General features: G+C 40.7%; 1 protein-coding gene across 1 annotated transcript in view; it reads right to left on the bottom strand.

Moving 5' to 3' along the window:
• The window catches only part of pappa2 (pappalysin 2), a 77,035-nt gene that overhangs the window by 30,788 nt on the left and 30,661 nt on the right, over positions 1–15,586 (bottom strand). The window contains 7 exon segments of the mRNA XM_030751515.1: positions 804–917; positions 2,506–2,702; positions 7,698–7,783; positions 7,865–7,993; positions 11,472–11,775; positions 11,983–12,165; positions 15,332–15,465. Coding sequence (XP_030607375.1) covers positions 804–917; positions 2,506–2,702; positions 7,698–7,783; positions 7,865–7,993; positions 11,472–11,775; positions 11,983–12,165; positions 15,332–15,465 — 1,147 coding nt within the window.

Genomic DNA, 15,586 nt, shown 5'->3' with positions numbered 1-15,586 from the left:
ACATAGGTCTGGGATGGAAAGCCAGGTCCACATACAGTCCCGCACTTGATGTGAAGCACTCGGGCTTCAGAGTGTCGGCGCTGCAGAGATAAGCAGGGCAAGTGAGATCGCTATAACTTCCATCAGTGTCAACACAACAAATACAGATGCCATCACTGAACACTTCTTACAAATGAACAATTTGTAAATGATATATAATGTTTGTGAATCATTTTGAAATGATTAAGAGCAGAGTAATTAATGCTTTTTGTTTTTGCTCTAGTTTTTTATGGAGCTGTGACGAATTCTAATTATAAAATATGAATTCACAATGACTAACAGCTCTATTTGTGACTGCAAATTAGTATTATTCCATTAGATGCCAGTATTTTAATAACTTATGAACCTTTTAAGTATTTAATTATGAATGATGAGTTAATTATATAACACTTAGTTTTCCACTAATAAAACAATGGTGATTATAATTTTGATGATTATTACCCGTAGGGTAAAAAAAATAAAAGCATTAAATCTAAATAAAGAATAAGCAGGGAGTTACTCATGATTTAGTAATCATCTACCGATCATTAGAACTCGTAATTAACAGTTGACCTAGAAAATAACTCATTATAGTTGCCAATACGTGCCATGAATCATGCAGTTGTTACACTGTAGAAAGTGAGGGATGTGTGTATGTGGGGAGGTCTGAGACAGCGGCCTGTTTGAGAGACCCTTGAATACCATTTAAAGAAGTTCTGGAGAGTGTTGGAAGCTGCTCGATAAAGAGAAGCCACCCATATTCACATGTGCATAAACACACTTACCTTTAGCCAAAAGGAACGTTCCAGGTCGTTGTTTGTGTCAGACTGGGCCGTGCACGGGAACCAGGCATCAGCGGGCGAATTCTCACTCACCTCCGGGTGAGGGTACATGCAGAGCTGCACACAGAAGAGGGGCAGCAGCGCAACAAATAATGAGCTAATCAAAGTGTTCATTTAGCTCATCGAGGAAATGCATGCTATGTGCATAAAAATTCCCCCCAAAAATTTATGAAAACTGAGTAACATAATAAAAAAAATGTTATCTCGCATATTCCAGTTTCCAGTAGGTTTGAATAATGGGAGTTTAATACAGTCGCACAAAGTGTGAACTAAAGTCCTGAAGGAGCTTAAATTCATCTGGTAGTGAAGTGTTTGACAGGCCACGCTGACTTTATATATGACACTTTGAGTTGTTTCGTTTATGCACCTTTTGTTGTGTGCCAGCTCTAAAATGCTGGAACCAGTGTGTCTTACACCAACATTCCTCCCATCATAAAAGTGGCTTAAATCATGTTTCTTCTCCTGCTGAGCAGAGCTGACCGACAACTGCTTCCATTTTTGCTTGTGCTTCATGTTATATGCAATAGCTTTTTTTTCAGCAGCGATGGTGCTAAGAGATTGCACACATTTTATAAGATGTCTGTATTTTGTATTAAATTTGTAAAAATGAACAAAGGAAATTATGGTGTGTTATATACTCACTGGCCACTCCATTAGGTACATCTTACTAGTACTGGCTTGAACCCTTCAGAACGGTCTTGATTGTTCGCGACACAGATTCAACAAGGTGCTGGAAACATTCCTCAGAGATTTTGGGCCATGATATGATGACATGACAGCATCACACAGTTGCTGCAGATTTGTCTGCTCCGCATCCATGATGTGAACGCCCCAAATGTGCTCTATTGGATTGAGATCTGGTGACTGTGGAGCCCATCTGAGTACAGTGAACTCGCTGTCACTGTGCAAAGCAAAGCGCAAAAACTTTGGGCTCCTTAGTATCAACTGAGCATCTTTTAAATGATGCTCAACTAGCAAAACTCCACGAATTTAGGTCAAAAAGCTTAACTTTTCTTTTTATAGAATATGTTCACTTTTTTTATAACATCATGTATCAGCTTAGTGTCCAGTGGCATTACAATCTGTTATAAATAAGCACTCTAGGCAGGCTGTTTTGTAATCATTGAAATTAAATATTTAATATGAATGTACATGTCTGCACCGGTGAGTAAGAAAAGACAGAGTTGATGGTGATTACTTACGAACATGTTGGGATCTGTAACGAATCACTTGCACTGAAATTTAGTGAAATACTTTGATTGATGGTTTGGGTTTTTTTTTTTTGAGTGTGTTGTTGTAAAGATGTTTTGTTTTTTCCTTTTAAGATGGCATCTTTTATGGGCAAACTTAGCTCAGGTGTGGTTCATGAATACATGAAACTAATGTGAATTCTCTAGAGGCACGATACAGCAAAGATCACTGACATCTGATCAGTTTGGTTTTATGATCTATTTACAATAAATATTTAAATCATCTTTGAGCTTCTGGATATTGTCTTCGGTGGTGAATTTGGAGAATCTACGTTGAAAAACAGCAATAGTCCAGAAATACATCCAGCAGAGGTGAGGATTTTCACAGTGGCTCCCATGTTGACTTTATTGTCATCTGGAAGTCTTTTATATGCTCTGGGGCTCATATTTCATACCTTCGTAAGTGATGGTTCCCCAGTGGCAGCATGGGCCGGGCAACGGTTGCGGTCCTGGTGTGAAGCTGTGGCAGTGGATGCCCACTGGTCAGTGTAACCCAAAGGTGTAAAGTAACCACAGTCCTGAACACTGGAACTCCTCTCAAATTCCTCACACACGCCGTCACCATCAAAAACATAACACTGACTGGGTTCACCTTGGGAGACAGGGAAAAGAATGAGAGAGGAGGATTTATGAAAGAATATAAAGCCTGGTTTCTTAATCTGGCAGGGCCTCCACTCATCCCCCACTGTTAGACTCTCATCCAAATCTATTTGTCAGTGAACCAAATCTGAGCAAATCTATTCTGTATTTTCGTTGGCCACTGTTAATGATAGCCACGTCAGCTCAACCATATCTGACTCTCTGTGCTGTCAACAGACTGTAAATTATGCAAAGAAATGAACTCTGACTTCAATTAATTATTAAAACTTACAGTAATTTGGTGATATTAACAAGCAGAAACGTTATATGTGACTTTGTATCTGCGGATCCCCGAGTCACAACAGCAGCGTTGTCACGGCACGCATTGCAAAAAAACTGTCAAAGCAGCATCACACAAGCTCCGAGTCTGGTAAAGAAAACAAAAATACAGACAGAAATATGTTGCCCTTTTGTATTCCACTGTCTCTCTTGCTAAATTTAGGTTATGAACTGAGCTTTTATTAGCTCTAAAAAAAAGAAATCAGTAATATATTGGAAATGAAACTGTCTACTAAGAATGAAAGTAGCTTCAGAGCTTTTATGGCATAATTTCTGGTAACTAGGGCTGACCCACTGATTCTTAAACTCTTGATGGACAAATATGCCTCTCACTGATATGTGTATGGGAAAATATAAAGGGAATTACATGAAATGCAATGCCAACACTTCTGAGTAACATTTTAAGGCCTTTAAAGATGCAGAAAGATACTGTATGTTCAGTCAGATCTGACTGCATGTTGTGCAGTTTAATGAAAAATGGATTCAATGTTCAGCAAATTGCTCTGCTCTGCTCACATCTTATGGTCTTCATCAGTAAAAACATTTCAGCAAAATGAGAAGTGAGACTGAAAATTTCCACACTGTGTCATTTATCTGCCTAAATTTCTCCCATTTAGCACAGATCACTGAGTTGCCACGTCCTCAAGGATGCTTAATGATTTTCATGAAAGGTAAAGGCCTTTAAAATGGTGATGGATGGGTTAACAGATGAGGTCAGGCAGAAGTCTCCATGGCCCTTGATGCAGATGACATTGTGATGTGTAGAGAGAGTAGGGAGAAGGTGGAGGAGAGGCTGGAGCGGTGGAGGTATGCTCTGGAGAGAAGAGGAATGAAAGTCACTAGAAGCAAGACACAGTGCATCTATGTGAACAAAGCTGCAAGGAGCAGAGGTAGTGAAGTTGGATGAGTTTAAATACCAGGAGTCAACCATCCAAAGCAACGAGTAGTGCACTGGACAGGTGAAGAAGAGAGGTGGAGTAGGTGGAGATGAGTGTCAGGGGTGATTTGTGACAGAAGGATAGCAGCAAGGGAAAGCGAAAGGGAATGTTTACAGGATGGTAGTGAGACCTACATTAATGTATGGTTTGCAGAAAAAAAATAAATAACATGAAGTGGAGCTCGAGGTGGAGCTGAAGATGCTTAGATATTTTTAGGAGTGAACAGGAGAGACAGGATAAGAAATGAGAACATCAGGGGGCAGCTCAGGTTGAGTGGTTTGGAGACAAAGTTACAGAGGCAATGCTGAGATGGTCTGGACATGTACAGAGGAGATAAAGTGGATATACTGGGAAAAGGATGTTCAATATGGAACTACCAGGCAGGAAGAAAAGGAGAAGACCACAGAGAAGGTTCATGGATGCAGTGAAGGACGACCTGCAGATTGAGTGAGATGGAGGCAGATGATCTGCTGTAAGAACTAAAGGGTGCAGCCAAAATAAGACAAAGATGTAAAGTCTTTGACGACAACTACAGTAATATGTGTTAAAAATGTGATACTGATTAAACTTAATTTCTCCAAAGATTAAAGGAACGTGCTCCTTAGCCAAAGCCATGAGCCATAAACATATGTACAGTGGAGTACAGTGGAGTAGTGAATACTCCACTGTACATAAACATATGTACAGTGGAGTACAGTGGAGTAGTGAATACTCCACTGTACATATGTACAGTGGAGTAGTGAATGCACAATGCACTACAGCAGTGTCTCACATAATGCAGCAGGTATTCATAAAAAGAGCGGCAGGCATTACACACTTCAGACGTTTGGCTTCATGAACATGTGGACAGCTGTGCAGGTCACAAGGCAGTGCTGCACAATTGGCTTCAATTAGGCAGTAGAAACATGCTTCTTATTAAAAAAAATACAATAAAATAAAAAACTAATTAGGCCTCGACAATTCAATACCATATTGTCCTCTTTGGCAATATTAGACTAAACGAACTCAACAATCACCCCACCCCTGTTATGGCTACACCTGTGGAAAATGATTAAGTCATTTTAATTCCAAATCTTGTATTTATCAGGCTTGACAAAGAGGAAGTGATTGACAACCTTTGATTTCACTATTAAGACCATCTGTTTTTAATTTAGGGTCTGCATGCTGTAACTGTATTGTGCAACCTTTATTTAATTAGGCATTAAAAAAAAAAACAATTAAAACTCTGCAACCTCAATAAAAAAAAAAAAAAAAAAGACAAAATGAAAACAGTCCTTTTTAAAACCATAAAAAGTCCATCTTGTCCGTAGCCAGTGTGTGACGGGACGGCTTTTAAAGCAGTTGGTGAAAACAGAACAGACACAGATGCAGCATAGTGGGAGTTAACTGGGTCAAGCAAATGTGGCAAGAAAACCCAAACAAATATTCTGTCTATGACTAAGAAGTACAACTGAATAATTGGTTTTAAGTGTTGCAATTTGTAAAAACCTGTTTTTGCCAAAATGGTTTTCCTTCCTAGTCTCATGATGTCTTTTATTGTAAAACAAGAGATGTAATAACTTCAGTCACGGCATAGCAAGCCCTGGTGGGAGACGGGGGGCTGGGGGGGCTGTTTCCCCCTGACAAATAAATTGAGTGGATGATGGAAATTCTAGCCCTATAACAAGCTTAAACACTTCAATAACTACCATCCTGCTGCCAGAGGAAACAACACATGGCCTGAAAAGAAACCAATGATCAGACTGTCTCATCTCAACTGACCTATCGCACCTTCTTATGGAGCACTGAGGAGCGGCGACCAAAAAAAAGTCCCGTTACACAGAGTATGAACTTCGAGGCTGTGGAAGAACCACAACAGCACCGCTCATTCATTTATTATTGACACTAATGCGCGCTCTCATCCAGCCAAAGTCTTTCAATGAGAAAAAGCGACTTGTTGACGGGCGTTCACCTTCTTCGTGCCTTCTAATTGGCTCGGCTCTTCCGTGCTGCATTTTACGAACGTGTTTACCTAACTTCAAAGTTAAAAAAAAAAAGAAAAAAAAAATCACACAATGACATGAGTCTTAGTCTTCAACTTTGTGCTTGCAGCGGAGTGTTGTGGGTAAAGCCCCTTCCATGTTGTGCTGTGGCCTGTCTGCATGCTTCATGCTGGGTGAGGTGCAGACACAAAGTATTGTTGTGCTGTGGTGGGATCGCAAACGGTGGGGGCACTCGCTGCGGCTTCTTTGTTTGTGTTTTCTATGTTTGTGGCAGGATTTTAATACTTTTTACTGTTTTTTTAACCACCTGGCCGCTGGGTAACTAAGCACGATGTGACCCTGAAATGAATTTATGGTCTAGGATTAGGCTTAATCTGTACCCTCTACGTCAGACTGATATGAAAATCACAGTTTGTTTGTTTTTTTTAAAGCTCTTGTGCAAAGGATGGCCTTTGGATCAAGACTATTGTTCTGCACATATAACAGAAAGTTTTTAGAAAAACCGATGACGACTCCAAGTGCAAAACGAAACAAGGCAGTTTTAATACTGCTGTGTATGCCATTTTTGTACATTTGTAAACAGACTGTCACATTTTCAATGTTTAACAGGTGAATCTTATTGTCTCTGACTAAATCTTGAACATGGACCAAACTGCATCACAGCAACCGCATTACCCACTGAGCCGCAAACTAATCTTTGTTAAGGTTTCTCATATTAACATAAATCTTCCTGTAAATATTACAGGAACAACTCGTTCTTGTCTAACTCTCACCAAAGCTTAACCTCCCCTAGCACATAACCACTGCAGCTCTTTCCTAATTCTAGCCTTCTTATTGGGTATACGAACTATATCCAAGACAGGACACGAAGTAATGAACCTCGCCACCCCTCCTGCTTGCTCTTGATTTGCTTCAGGCAGTCAGAACTACAAGGTGGCCCTTCGCTCATCTAACCGTGGGGTCACTGTACAACAAATGTCAGAACAAAGCCTTTGAATGTGTTTATGATCCCCGTCTGAGAGCTGGCCCGCTGGTGCTGATGTGGCTCGATAACAAAAAAAAAAATATTACTTATTTAAGATGAAGGATATCAAACAAAATGAAAAATGGATGCTCGGTCCAAAACATATAAGCTGAATTCTGCAATCCAAAACCAAAATATGATCTTTGATAAAAATCAATAAACTTCATTTATCATTATTCCAAGGTTTTGTCTGTTGCTTAAAGTCTTCTAAAGGCCAACGCTAAATTAATAGAGAAACATGCCTGACATATGTTTTGAGACCGCACCGTCTACTTCACTGCTGAAAAGTGTTTTCCGGATGTTTCTTTGCCAGCCTCATGTCAAAATGCTTTTCTGCAAAAGACTTGCGACTACTTTTCACCCTTCAGCTCATCTGTTTTCTCTTAGGTTGCTGTGATGTTACATTAATGGTTTGTGGAATCCAGTCAAGCCAGAAGCTTTTATGTCTTGTAAATTAAATTTGATTGGCTTGATTTTTTTTTCTCTCTCTCTCTCTCTTTCTCTTAATGCTGCTGCGTGCACAGATGAGAGATTTCTGGCTGACTGCTCCTTTACACTAAAAGTTTATATGGTATTCATGTTTTACATGTGAGACATAGTTGGCGGGTATGACAATAAAAGCAAGTGCTGCTTTTGTTCTGAAAGAACCCGAACCGTGTGAGGGGCTTCCAGCGTTAAACTGCGTGTAAATTCGAGAAACAGCAGGGACGGTGAGCGCGACTCACCATTACATTTAAAGCCCATCTCCTTGCGGCATTTCTTAGAGCAGCCATCGCCATCCAGCAGATTACTGTCGTCACACTCTTCTGTCCTACAGAGAGAGGACCATCATCATCAGCGTCCTGTGTTATTAGTCACCATTGTTGTCAGCATGTTAATGTGTAATATGTACCCCTGTATGAGGCCATCACCACAGTAAGACTGTCCATGTGTGTAGAGAAGAGGTGGGGAAGGAGCGCTGAGCAGACCATCGGTTTCCACCTGGATTGTGTACTGGTACTTGACTCCCTGTGCAACGGACCTGAAAAGCATAAAAACAGAGATGAGAACCTGTTTTGTAATGTTTTCTTTGGCATTATTAAACTATAACAGAGGATTGTTATATGTGTTCTTCAAAGGAGCATTTACCCAGATTTTTACTGCACTGTGTTAGGAACTGATCATATAATATTTATAGGCTTGATTACTAATGGCTTTGACTCAGTCAATACTTAATAAAATAAGAATTTTGTGCATAATGGTGCCAGTTTGCTGCATGTTTTTTTTGTTTTTTTTAATACTATTATGCTATGTAGGAAGGAAGCATTGTATTTATTGTGTTTCCAAACAGATTCATCCTACAGTAAATCCTGCTGGATTTTGCAAGCAATCGCTATTAAAAAAAAAAAAGTGGAATTTACTCTCTCTGTAACCTTGCATTATCCAGTGACCTTAAAGCCACACAGCAGGAAGTGTGTGTAACAGTACCACAGATCAATAGCCCAGTGTCTGGACTATTGATCTGTTTTGGTGTGCTGAGTCTATAAAAAGACCATCCTCCCTGTTTTCTTAGCACAAATAAACTGCCTCTGTATCCACCTGCCGTGGACCAGGAGAAGCACACAACTGCAGCATCCAAGGTGTGTCCAATTTCACCAGAGTCTAGAAATTTGCTTTATTAATTATGCATGAGTGAAGGAAATGAAGACTGAAAAAATTCCCTCATTCCCCATTTATCTGTACTGTATCTATATTCAGCTGTATCCTCCACCCTTCTGCCACAACTCCTCCCTCTTCCTCTCTTGTTTTAGAGGCCTTATTACTTGATATTATACAAGAATATGATTATTTTCATAATTAGGACACAACATAATTATGTTGAGGTTTAGCTAGTCTTTCACTTCCTCCATCTATGCGTTCTCTCCTAAGCAACAAGCAAAAATAATTCATCATAAACCGTTTTTTTCAGAATGAATTGATTACATGTATTTGCCATGGGGTTCTCTTTTAGAGCATTACATCAGAGATCTATTAAATCTACAGTCTAAAAACAAGTGCAAATTAAAAAAAAAAAAAATTCAGTGCAAATGGTAAAAGACACAAGGTGGTAAATAATCTACTGAGGCTGCGGTGTGCTAAACTAGCTAGCCTGTACAAAGATTCCACCCTGATTGTGGGAAAAGCAGTTTGGAGTAGTTCTGCATGGCTTGGAAAAGTGCGGCCTCAGAGAGAGGGGTGAAGATTGATCTGGGCAAACAAATGGGAAATGGGCAAACTCTTGTGGAATTGAATTTTTGTGAATAATGAAATGAAAGTTCAAATCATCCAAACTTTCACGCTTGTGTAAACCTGCTTAATGCATGACGAGAGTGTGACTGTCACTTGCTGAAAGTGTCAGAACTAGTCCGATGCATGCCGCCTATTCTGATGTTGCAAAAGTGCAGACAGGGAAATTCTGGATGCTGTTTGTCCATTTGACACAGACTTGTTGGATATTTGAAGAGGTTCTCTGTTATTCACACCCACTTTGATTTGTCCAGCTGTGTTGAGGTGAAAAGGAGCCAGAGTTTCAGCTTTCTCTCTCTAGCTCTGTTTTTTGTTTTTTTTATATATATATATATATATATATATTTTTTATTTTTTTTTTGTTTGTTTTATTGTTTTAGGATGGGCTATGGTTACAAACAGATAAGTGATTGGGGTTAGGGATGAGGTTGGGTTCAGCTTAGAGTAAAGGGAAACACATCAGTGGAGCCACATACTTTGAAACAGGCTGTTTGGAACACTTTTAGTTTCAAATGCAGTCAGACAACACTGCATGTAAACTGACCCTAACAATCTACATCCTCACTAAAGGCAAGGGAGAGCTTTTTTTTTTTCAGCATGCACTTGTAGGAATCTGCAGCTTCACATTAGATATTAACACAGTGGGTGTTTTTTTTTTTTTTGTTCATTAATTAAGCAGTCCTCTATGTCTTCACACTCATCCTCTCTGCCCTGTGTTCTTGTCAGTTCATGCTGCTCATGGTGCAAGTTCGGCAGTAGGAAATGGCCAAGGATCTGATCCAAGCAGTCACTGGTGTTTATGGCCTCTGCTGCTCACATTTGGTTCATATTCCAAAAAAGAAAAGAGATCTTCCTCTGCTTGCTTCACTTCACCTCTGCTGTGCTTTTGCCTCCTTCAGCCCGCCGTTACCACAGATCCCCCTCGCCTCTCCTTCCCTCACTTTACCACCTCTATCCTTCACTTTAAGTTTCACTTCCTCGCCTCAAACCTCTATTCTGTCTGCACCTCTCATTTGTGTCTCTCTGCATGCCTGTATATCTTTTTCAATTGCCACTGTCCCTCCTCCCCTCCCCTCTTTTTCATCTCCCCTGCTCTCCATTATCCCACCCTCCCTTGCTCTCTCTCCCTTCTTTTCCAAACTCATTGCTCCTAAACTCTCCCCTCTCCACACATCAACCCTTCTCTGCCCTCCTCAGTCCCACATAACTCAATTCCCCCTGGTTCTTACATCTTTTTGCACTTAGACACAGCTTGTGTAACATAGGAGACGTGTTCCGTGAAAAATAAACTGTTTTTGAAGCTGTGTCCACCTAACATCCCCCTCCCCCTGCTCTGTAAAACAACAGCAGCTTCCCAGAAAATCAAAGTGCCACTGCATTTGAAATCATTCCTAAATGATCTCCAATCATATGACACTGTTGTCATGTCCTGGCAGGTACTTATCAGCTTTTTGTGTAAAGAAAAGCATTAGAGACAGGGTTTTTTTTTTTTTTTTCTTTTGAGGGGGGTTATTTACTAAGATATAAAAAAAAAGAAAGAAAGAAAAGAAACTGGCATGTGGATTTACACTTGGATTCCAGTAATGATTTGGACACCCCACACTACAGGACAGGATACAAACTGATTCATCTCAACCCTGAAACTTCAGCAAGCTTTTGATTAAGTATATGGTTGTTGAAACAGATTTGGATCAGTATCCACACTCATCCCCATGTTGGAAACATTTGTGTTTGGAGTTTTTCAAACAGATCCAGGCCCAAACACTTTAAAGAGACAGATATCTGCGGATTAGTGGATCTGAGGACACACACATGCTATGCTGTGAAATCTACAGTCAGCGCTGGCCTTGAATAACTTTTTCACCTTACTTTCCTCAGAGCTGTATGGCATTAGCTGCTGCCACTTCATTCGTATTATGACATAGATAATGTAGATATTATTCTCATCAGGGAATCAGGACCGTCAAAGGAATTTTGTGCGTTTTGAGCTAACAAAGAAAAGCATTCTTGTCCCTTTTTTCTATAAACATACTTTGCTTGATGTAAAGAAATTCTTTTTGATCAAGCTCACGTGGCTTTTAAAGCATATTGTTACGCAGCTACACTGTCACCACTGAGGGCAACAAACAAAGGGGTGATATTCCTTTATGAAGCAAAGTGAAACACAGCAAAATTCTGCATCAAGCTTGTCTAAAGTGAACGCATGTACATCAGTGGTATCAGGCAGCCTTTACCTGTCAGTGAATGTGTGCTGAGTCTGAGGCAAGGGGGCTGTATTGGTGAAGGGTGGCTGACGTTGAATGTGGTAGAGTAGAGGTTGGCAGCCGGAGCACAGGAGGCTGCCGGGGCCCGAAGACAGCATGGCTGCATCGATCTCCATTTTCTCATCGAAGGTGCAGAGCTTTATGGCAGCGATGGCGACGTTGTGGGTGTCGAGTCGCATGGTGAAGGGCAAGTCACAGAACACATGCTGTGGTCCCAGGTTAATGCTGTTCCCTGTGTCTGAGATCAGCTCGATGTTGGCTATGGCTGGGTTCTCTGCAGCAGGGTAAAAGAAGCCTTCTGATTATCCAAAAAAGAATGCAGGACTAGCTCCCTGTGAACGAATGAGTCTCTGTAGTTGTAACTTCCACCTGCTTTGAACATGCAACCATTTGCTCTTTGTAAGACTTGTAGTATTTTGCACTGTCACACGTACCTATCGTACAAAACTGACAAATACATTTGCGGTGGCGTGACACTTACTCGAAGAGACGTAGGTGACCCAGAGGGTAAGGGCGTGTGGAACGACGGGGTGTAGGAATCTCAGCGTGAGGGTGCAGCCCTCTGTGTCCGGACATGGTGAGGTCACGTTAGTGTCGTAAAGGCTGAGCTCAGGACTCCATGCCTGGAGGCTGGGATCACAGGGCTGTTCCACATCAGGTGGTCCTGGGGTGAATAACATCACACAGACGCACATGTTGGTGCTGATGTATTGCAAGTGTTCTCAATGACTTCATTCATTCCATAACTCTAAAGCAGAGAACACACAATGTTTACAGGAAGTAATCCTGATTGAGCTATGATGATTAGAAACAGTGTAGCGAGCCTTCAGTTGATGCCACAAAATACTAAAGTACACCAATGACACTCAAGAGGTTGAATATCAATAAAATAGATGTTTTTAGATATTAAAATGGCCCACTCTTACACCTAAATGAGAGTGGAGCTGCTCTTTTCCAACCATGAAGGGCTGTGGTCGATACATGGGTACCTGTCTCACTGCCAAACAGGACAGCACTACAAAAATCTGAATATTTTCCTTTGCAAAACAGTCCAGGCAGAGAATATTTCTAGGAATATACTTCATACTACATGTTTTTCCATGTGAGGGAATTTGTACAAGGTAAAATGAGGCGTGCCATGCCCGGCTGCTAAGACTGAGCCAATCAACTGCAACAAAGATAAAGTTCTGTGTGTATTTCTGCATCTGTCTATCACAAAGGGTAATCCATGCTTTTGTTTTCCCTCCAGGCATAACTGCTACAGTGAGCCGCACACTGGTATTAGCAACGAAACATCCAGAGACTGCTGTCAACAACGCTGCTGCCAGGCTTTTAACACCTACGGAGAGGAGTGGCCAGATTACACTAGCCACTAGCTATTTGTGAGTTTTGGGAATTGATTTTAGTGCCTTTTTAGCCTTGAATGGTCTGACTTTGGCCTAGAGAGAGAGAGAGAGAGAGAGGGATGCTGGTGCTTGCTGATGCTACCAGTAAGATGTGATCGTCAGTTAAATCAGATCAAAGCATAGTTTTTATTTTACTTTTGCTGCCTTTCCCTTAATATGTCTTGCGCACTTCTATTTACGAGTCACAGAAAATGTATTTCCCGCTGTTACTTTTATAAACTCCTGGCAAACTGACTTTCTTTTGTAACAGAAAGTGGAATTTTCCAGTTGACAAAGTTACGAGTCATTCTCACCTTACTTAAACGTGGCCGTCATTCAAGAATGCAGGAAGTAACATCATTACACCGGGCAAAATGAGTTGCTAATCGTTAGAGCGTTAGTGATTAGCACCATGGACTCACAGTATGGCAGAGTTATTATTAGCTGTCTCAGCTGAAATCCAAATAAAATCAACACGTTAAAGAGGTGTTACATATTTCACACCCACTATGAGTAACTGCGCAGCAGCACAGTCAGAAAGACGAGGAAGACCGGTTAAATGATGTGGAGATTGGCCTCTAAATAAGTGTGTAAATTAACCAGACCTATAAAATGTAAATGGGCATTTTTCGGGCTTACAGCATTTATGATAAGCATTAAACAAGAGTTCTTAACCTGAGATTCTATCTGCCTGAGATTACTGTACAGATGGCCAGTGATGTAAGCATTAAAAGAAAAACACTTTTCTCATGGTGAAGCAGAAAAGAAAACCTTTCACCCTTTTCAAATGGTAGCTTTGTGACCGAGCATCTCCTCTTTTAAAGAAACTAAGTGCTCATTGTGCTCACATTTCTTCTTCTGTTTTCTCTATTTGTTGTTGCATTATTTTTATATTCTTAGAATTATCTGCTCACTTATCATTTGCTTACCTCGTACTCTACGTATGTATTACACATTTCTACCATGTGAAAGGATTTTTTTTTACAGTTATGGAAGTTCAAACAGCGCCCCGATCTCTACAGCACAGTTAACAGCTTTAAAAGCATACTTTATACGTTCTCATTTTGAATTAAACCCCTGTTTTAAAACTTGATGCGGCACATAAAACAATTTAATCCCTCACAGCGGCAACACATGCTTCAAAACAATTCAGTGTTTTCCCTCAGCCTGAAAATGGACCTAAACCAGTCAATGCTGGCACAGGCAACGTTCTGAGGACATGTAAATGGTCAATTTTGCCTGCAGTTCCAGCCAACAGTGTTTTGCCTTCAAACTTGTGTTTTGGGTTGCCAGGATGGCAACTTCCTCTCTGCTTCTCTCCATTGAATATATTATTCCCCATCTCTGTTGGCTGACAAAGTGACCCACGCATCGTGGTCCTTAGAAGTGGGACAGAGTGAAAAGGGAGCCGGGGAAGCCAGCAGACTGACTGTCTCCTCAGCTGTGTGCATACCACAATTTAGAGTAAGACTGTAATTGACTCTTTATCATCATTATGATCCCACAGCGAATGAGTGAGCAGTAATCCCCCTGTTCTTCCTACCCGCTTGTTTTCAAAGCATAAATTCCAGCAGAGGATTTCCACATATTTGGGCCGAGTTTTCATGAGAGAGATGGAAAAGTGTTATTGTGTTTATGCGTTCATTCTTTCAGTGTTTGTCCTCTTTCTTTCTTTTCCTTTTTCATTCACTTTTCTATCTTGTTTTGCTTCCTTGTGTTTCTTTTTCCCTTCTTGTTTCTTTCCCCTCACCCTATATATCACGTCAAAGGAAACCCTGCTTCTCAAGGACTTATGATTGGAATAACAAGGACCATGTGCTTGCATGAAGTTAATGTTTCAATGTACAGCGCTACAGGATACACTTTTTTCGGTTTATGACGGAGGTTGAATGTTTGAACAGAACCTAAACATTACCCAGAATAGACGCTCACGTTAATAATCCTTCTCGCTTTGGCTAAAACAAGAGAGACACAGAGAGCGGTCTGTAGCTGAGGCTATTATCATTTAATGATTTTCTGCTTTTTCTTTTTCCAGGAGCCATTAGCCTTGCACGCACCTGAAATTTACGGGGAAGAGACGTGTGTGTGTGTGTGTGTTTCTGTGTGTGCGTCTGGAGGTGAAGGGGGTGGGGTTAGCGGGATGCTCGCTGGAAACAACGGACAGGAGCAGAACTCGCTGTAAAAGCTTATTATCAGGGGAAAAACTGGATTTGGGGTGTACTCAACCTAGTCAACTGAAGGAAAAGATGTGTACAAACAATATTCTTTAATTAAACTACCAATGTTTAGTTCAGCTTTTCAATTAGTTATTTTAATAAACTCCAACAGTGGAAAAATAACTTTAAGTGATTTATCACCAAAAACACTCCAGAAATCTCCCAAAATTCACTTGTGTATATTCTATCTATCTAAGTAGAAAATCACAAACAGCTAGTTTTGACTGACCTGTTGCCTCCTCAGGTGTCCAGTAGCCTGATGTGTCACAGATGCGAGTTGAGGAAGCCTCATAAGCGTACTGGTGGAAGATGCCATCTTTCTCACAATCTCCACAACTGATGCCAGATACATGGAGAGAGGAGCTAGGGCGAAAGCAAACAGATTCGCTAATTATGGCAAACAGCGATTTTCCAGACCAGGCCTACAATAGTAACGGGTAAACTTCCCTTCATTTTTATTCTACATGGACAAAGGAAAAATACT

Source organism: Archocentrus centrarchus, chromosome 17 (assembly GCF_007364275.1).
Source record: "Archocentrus centrarchus isolate MPI-CPG fArcCen1 chromosome 17, fArcCen1, whole genome shotgun sequence".
Classification (NCBI taxonomy): Eukaryota; Metazoa; Chordata; class Actinopteri; order Cichliformes; family Cichlidae; genus Archocentrus; species Archocentrus centrarchus.
Note: the sequence above shows the minus strand (reverse complement) of the source record. Positions and strands in the feature narration are given on the sequence as shown.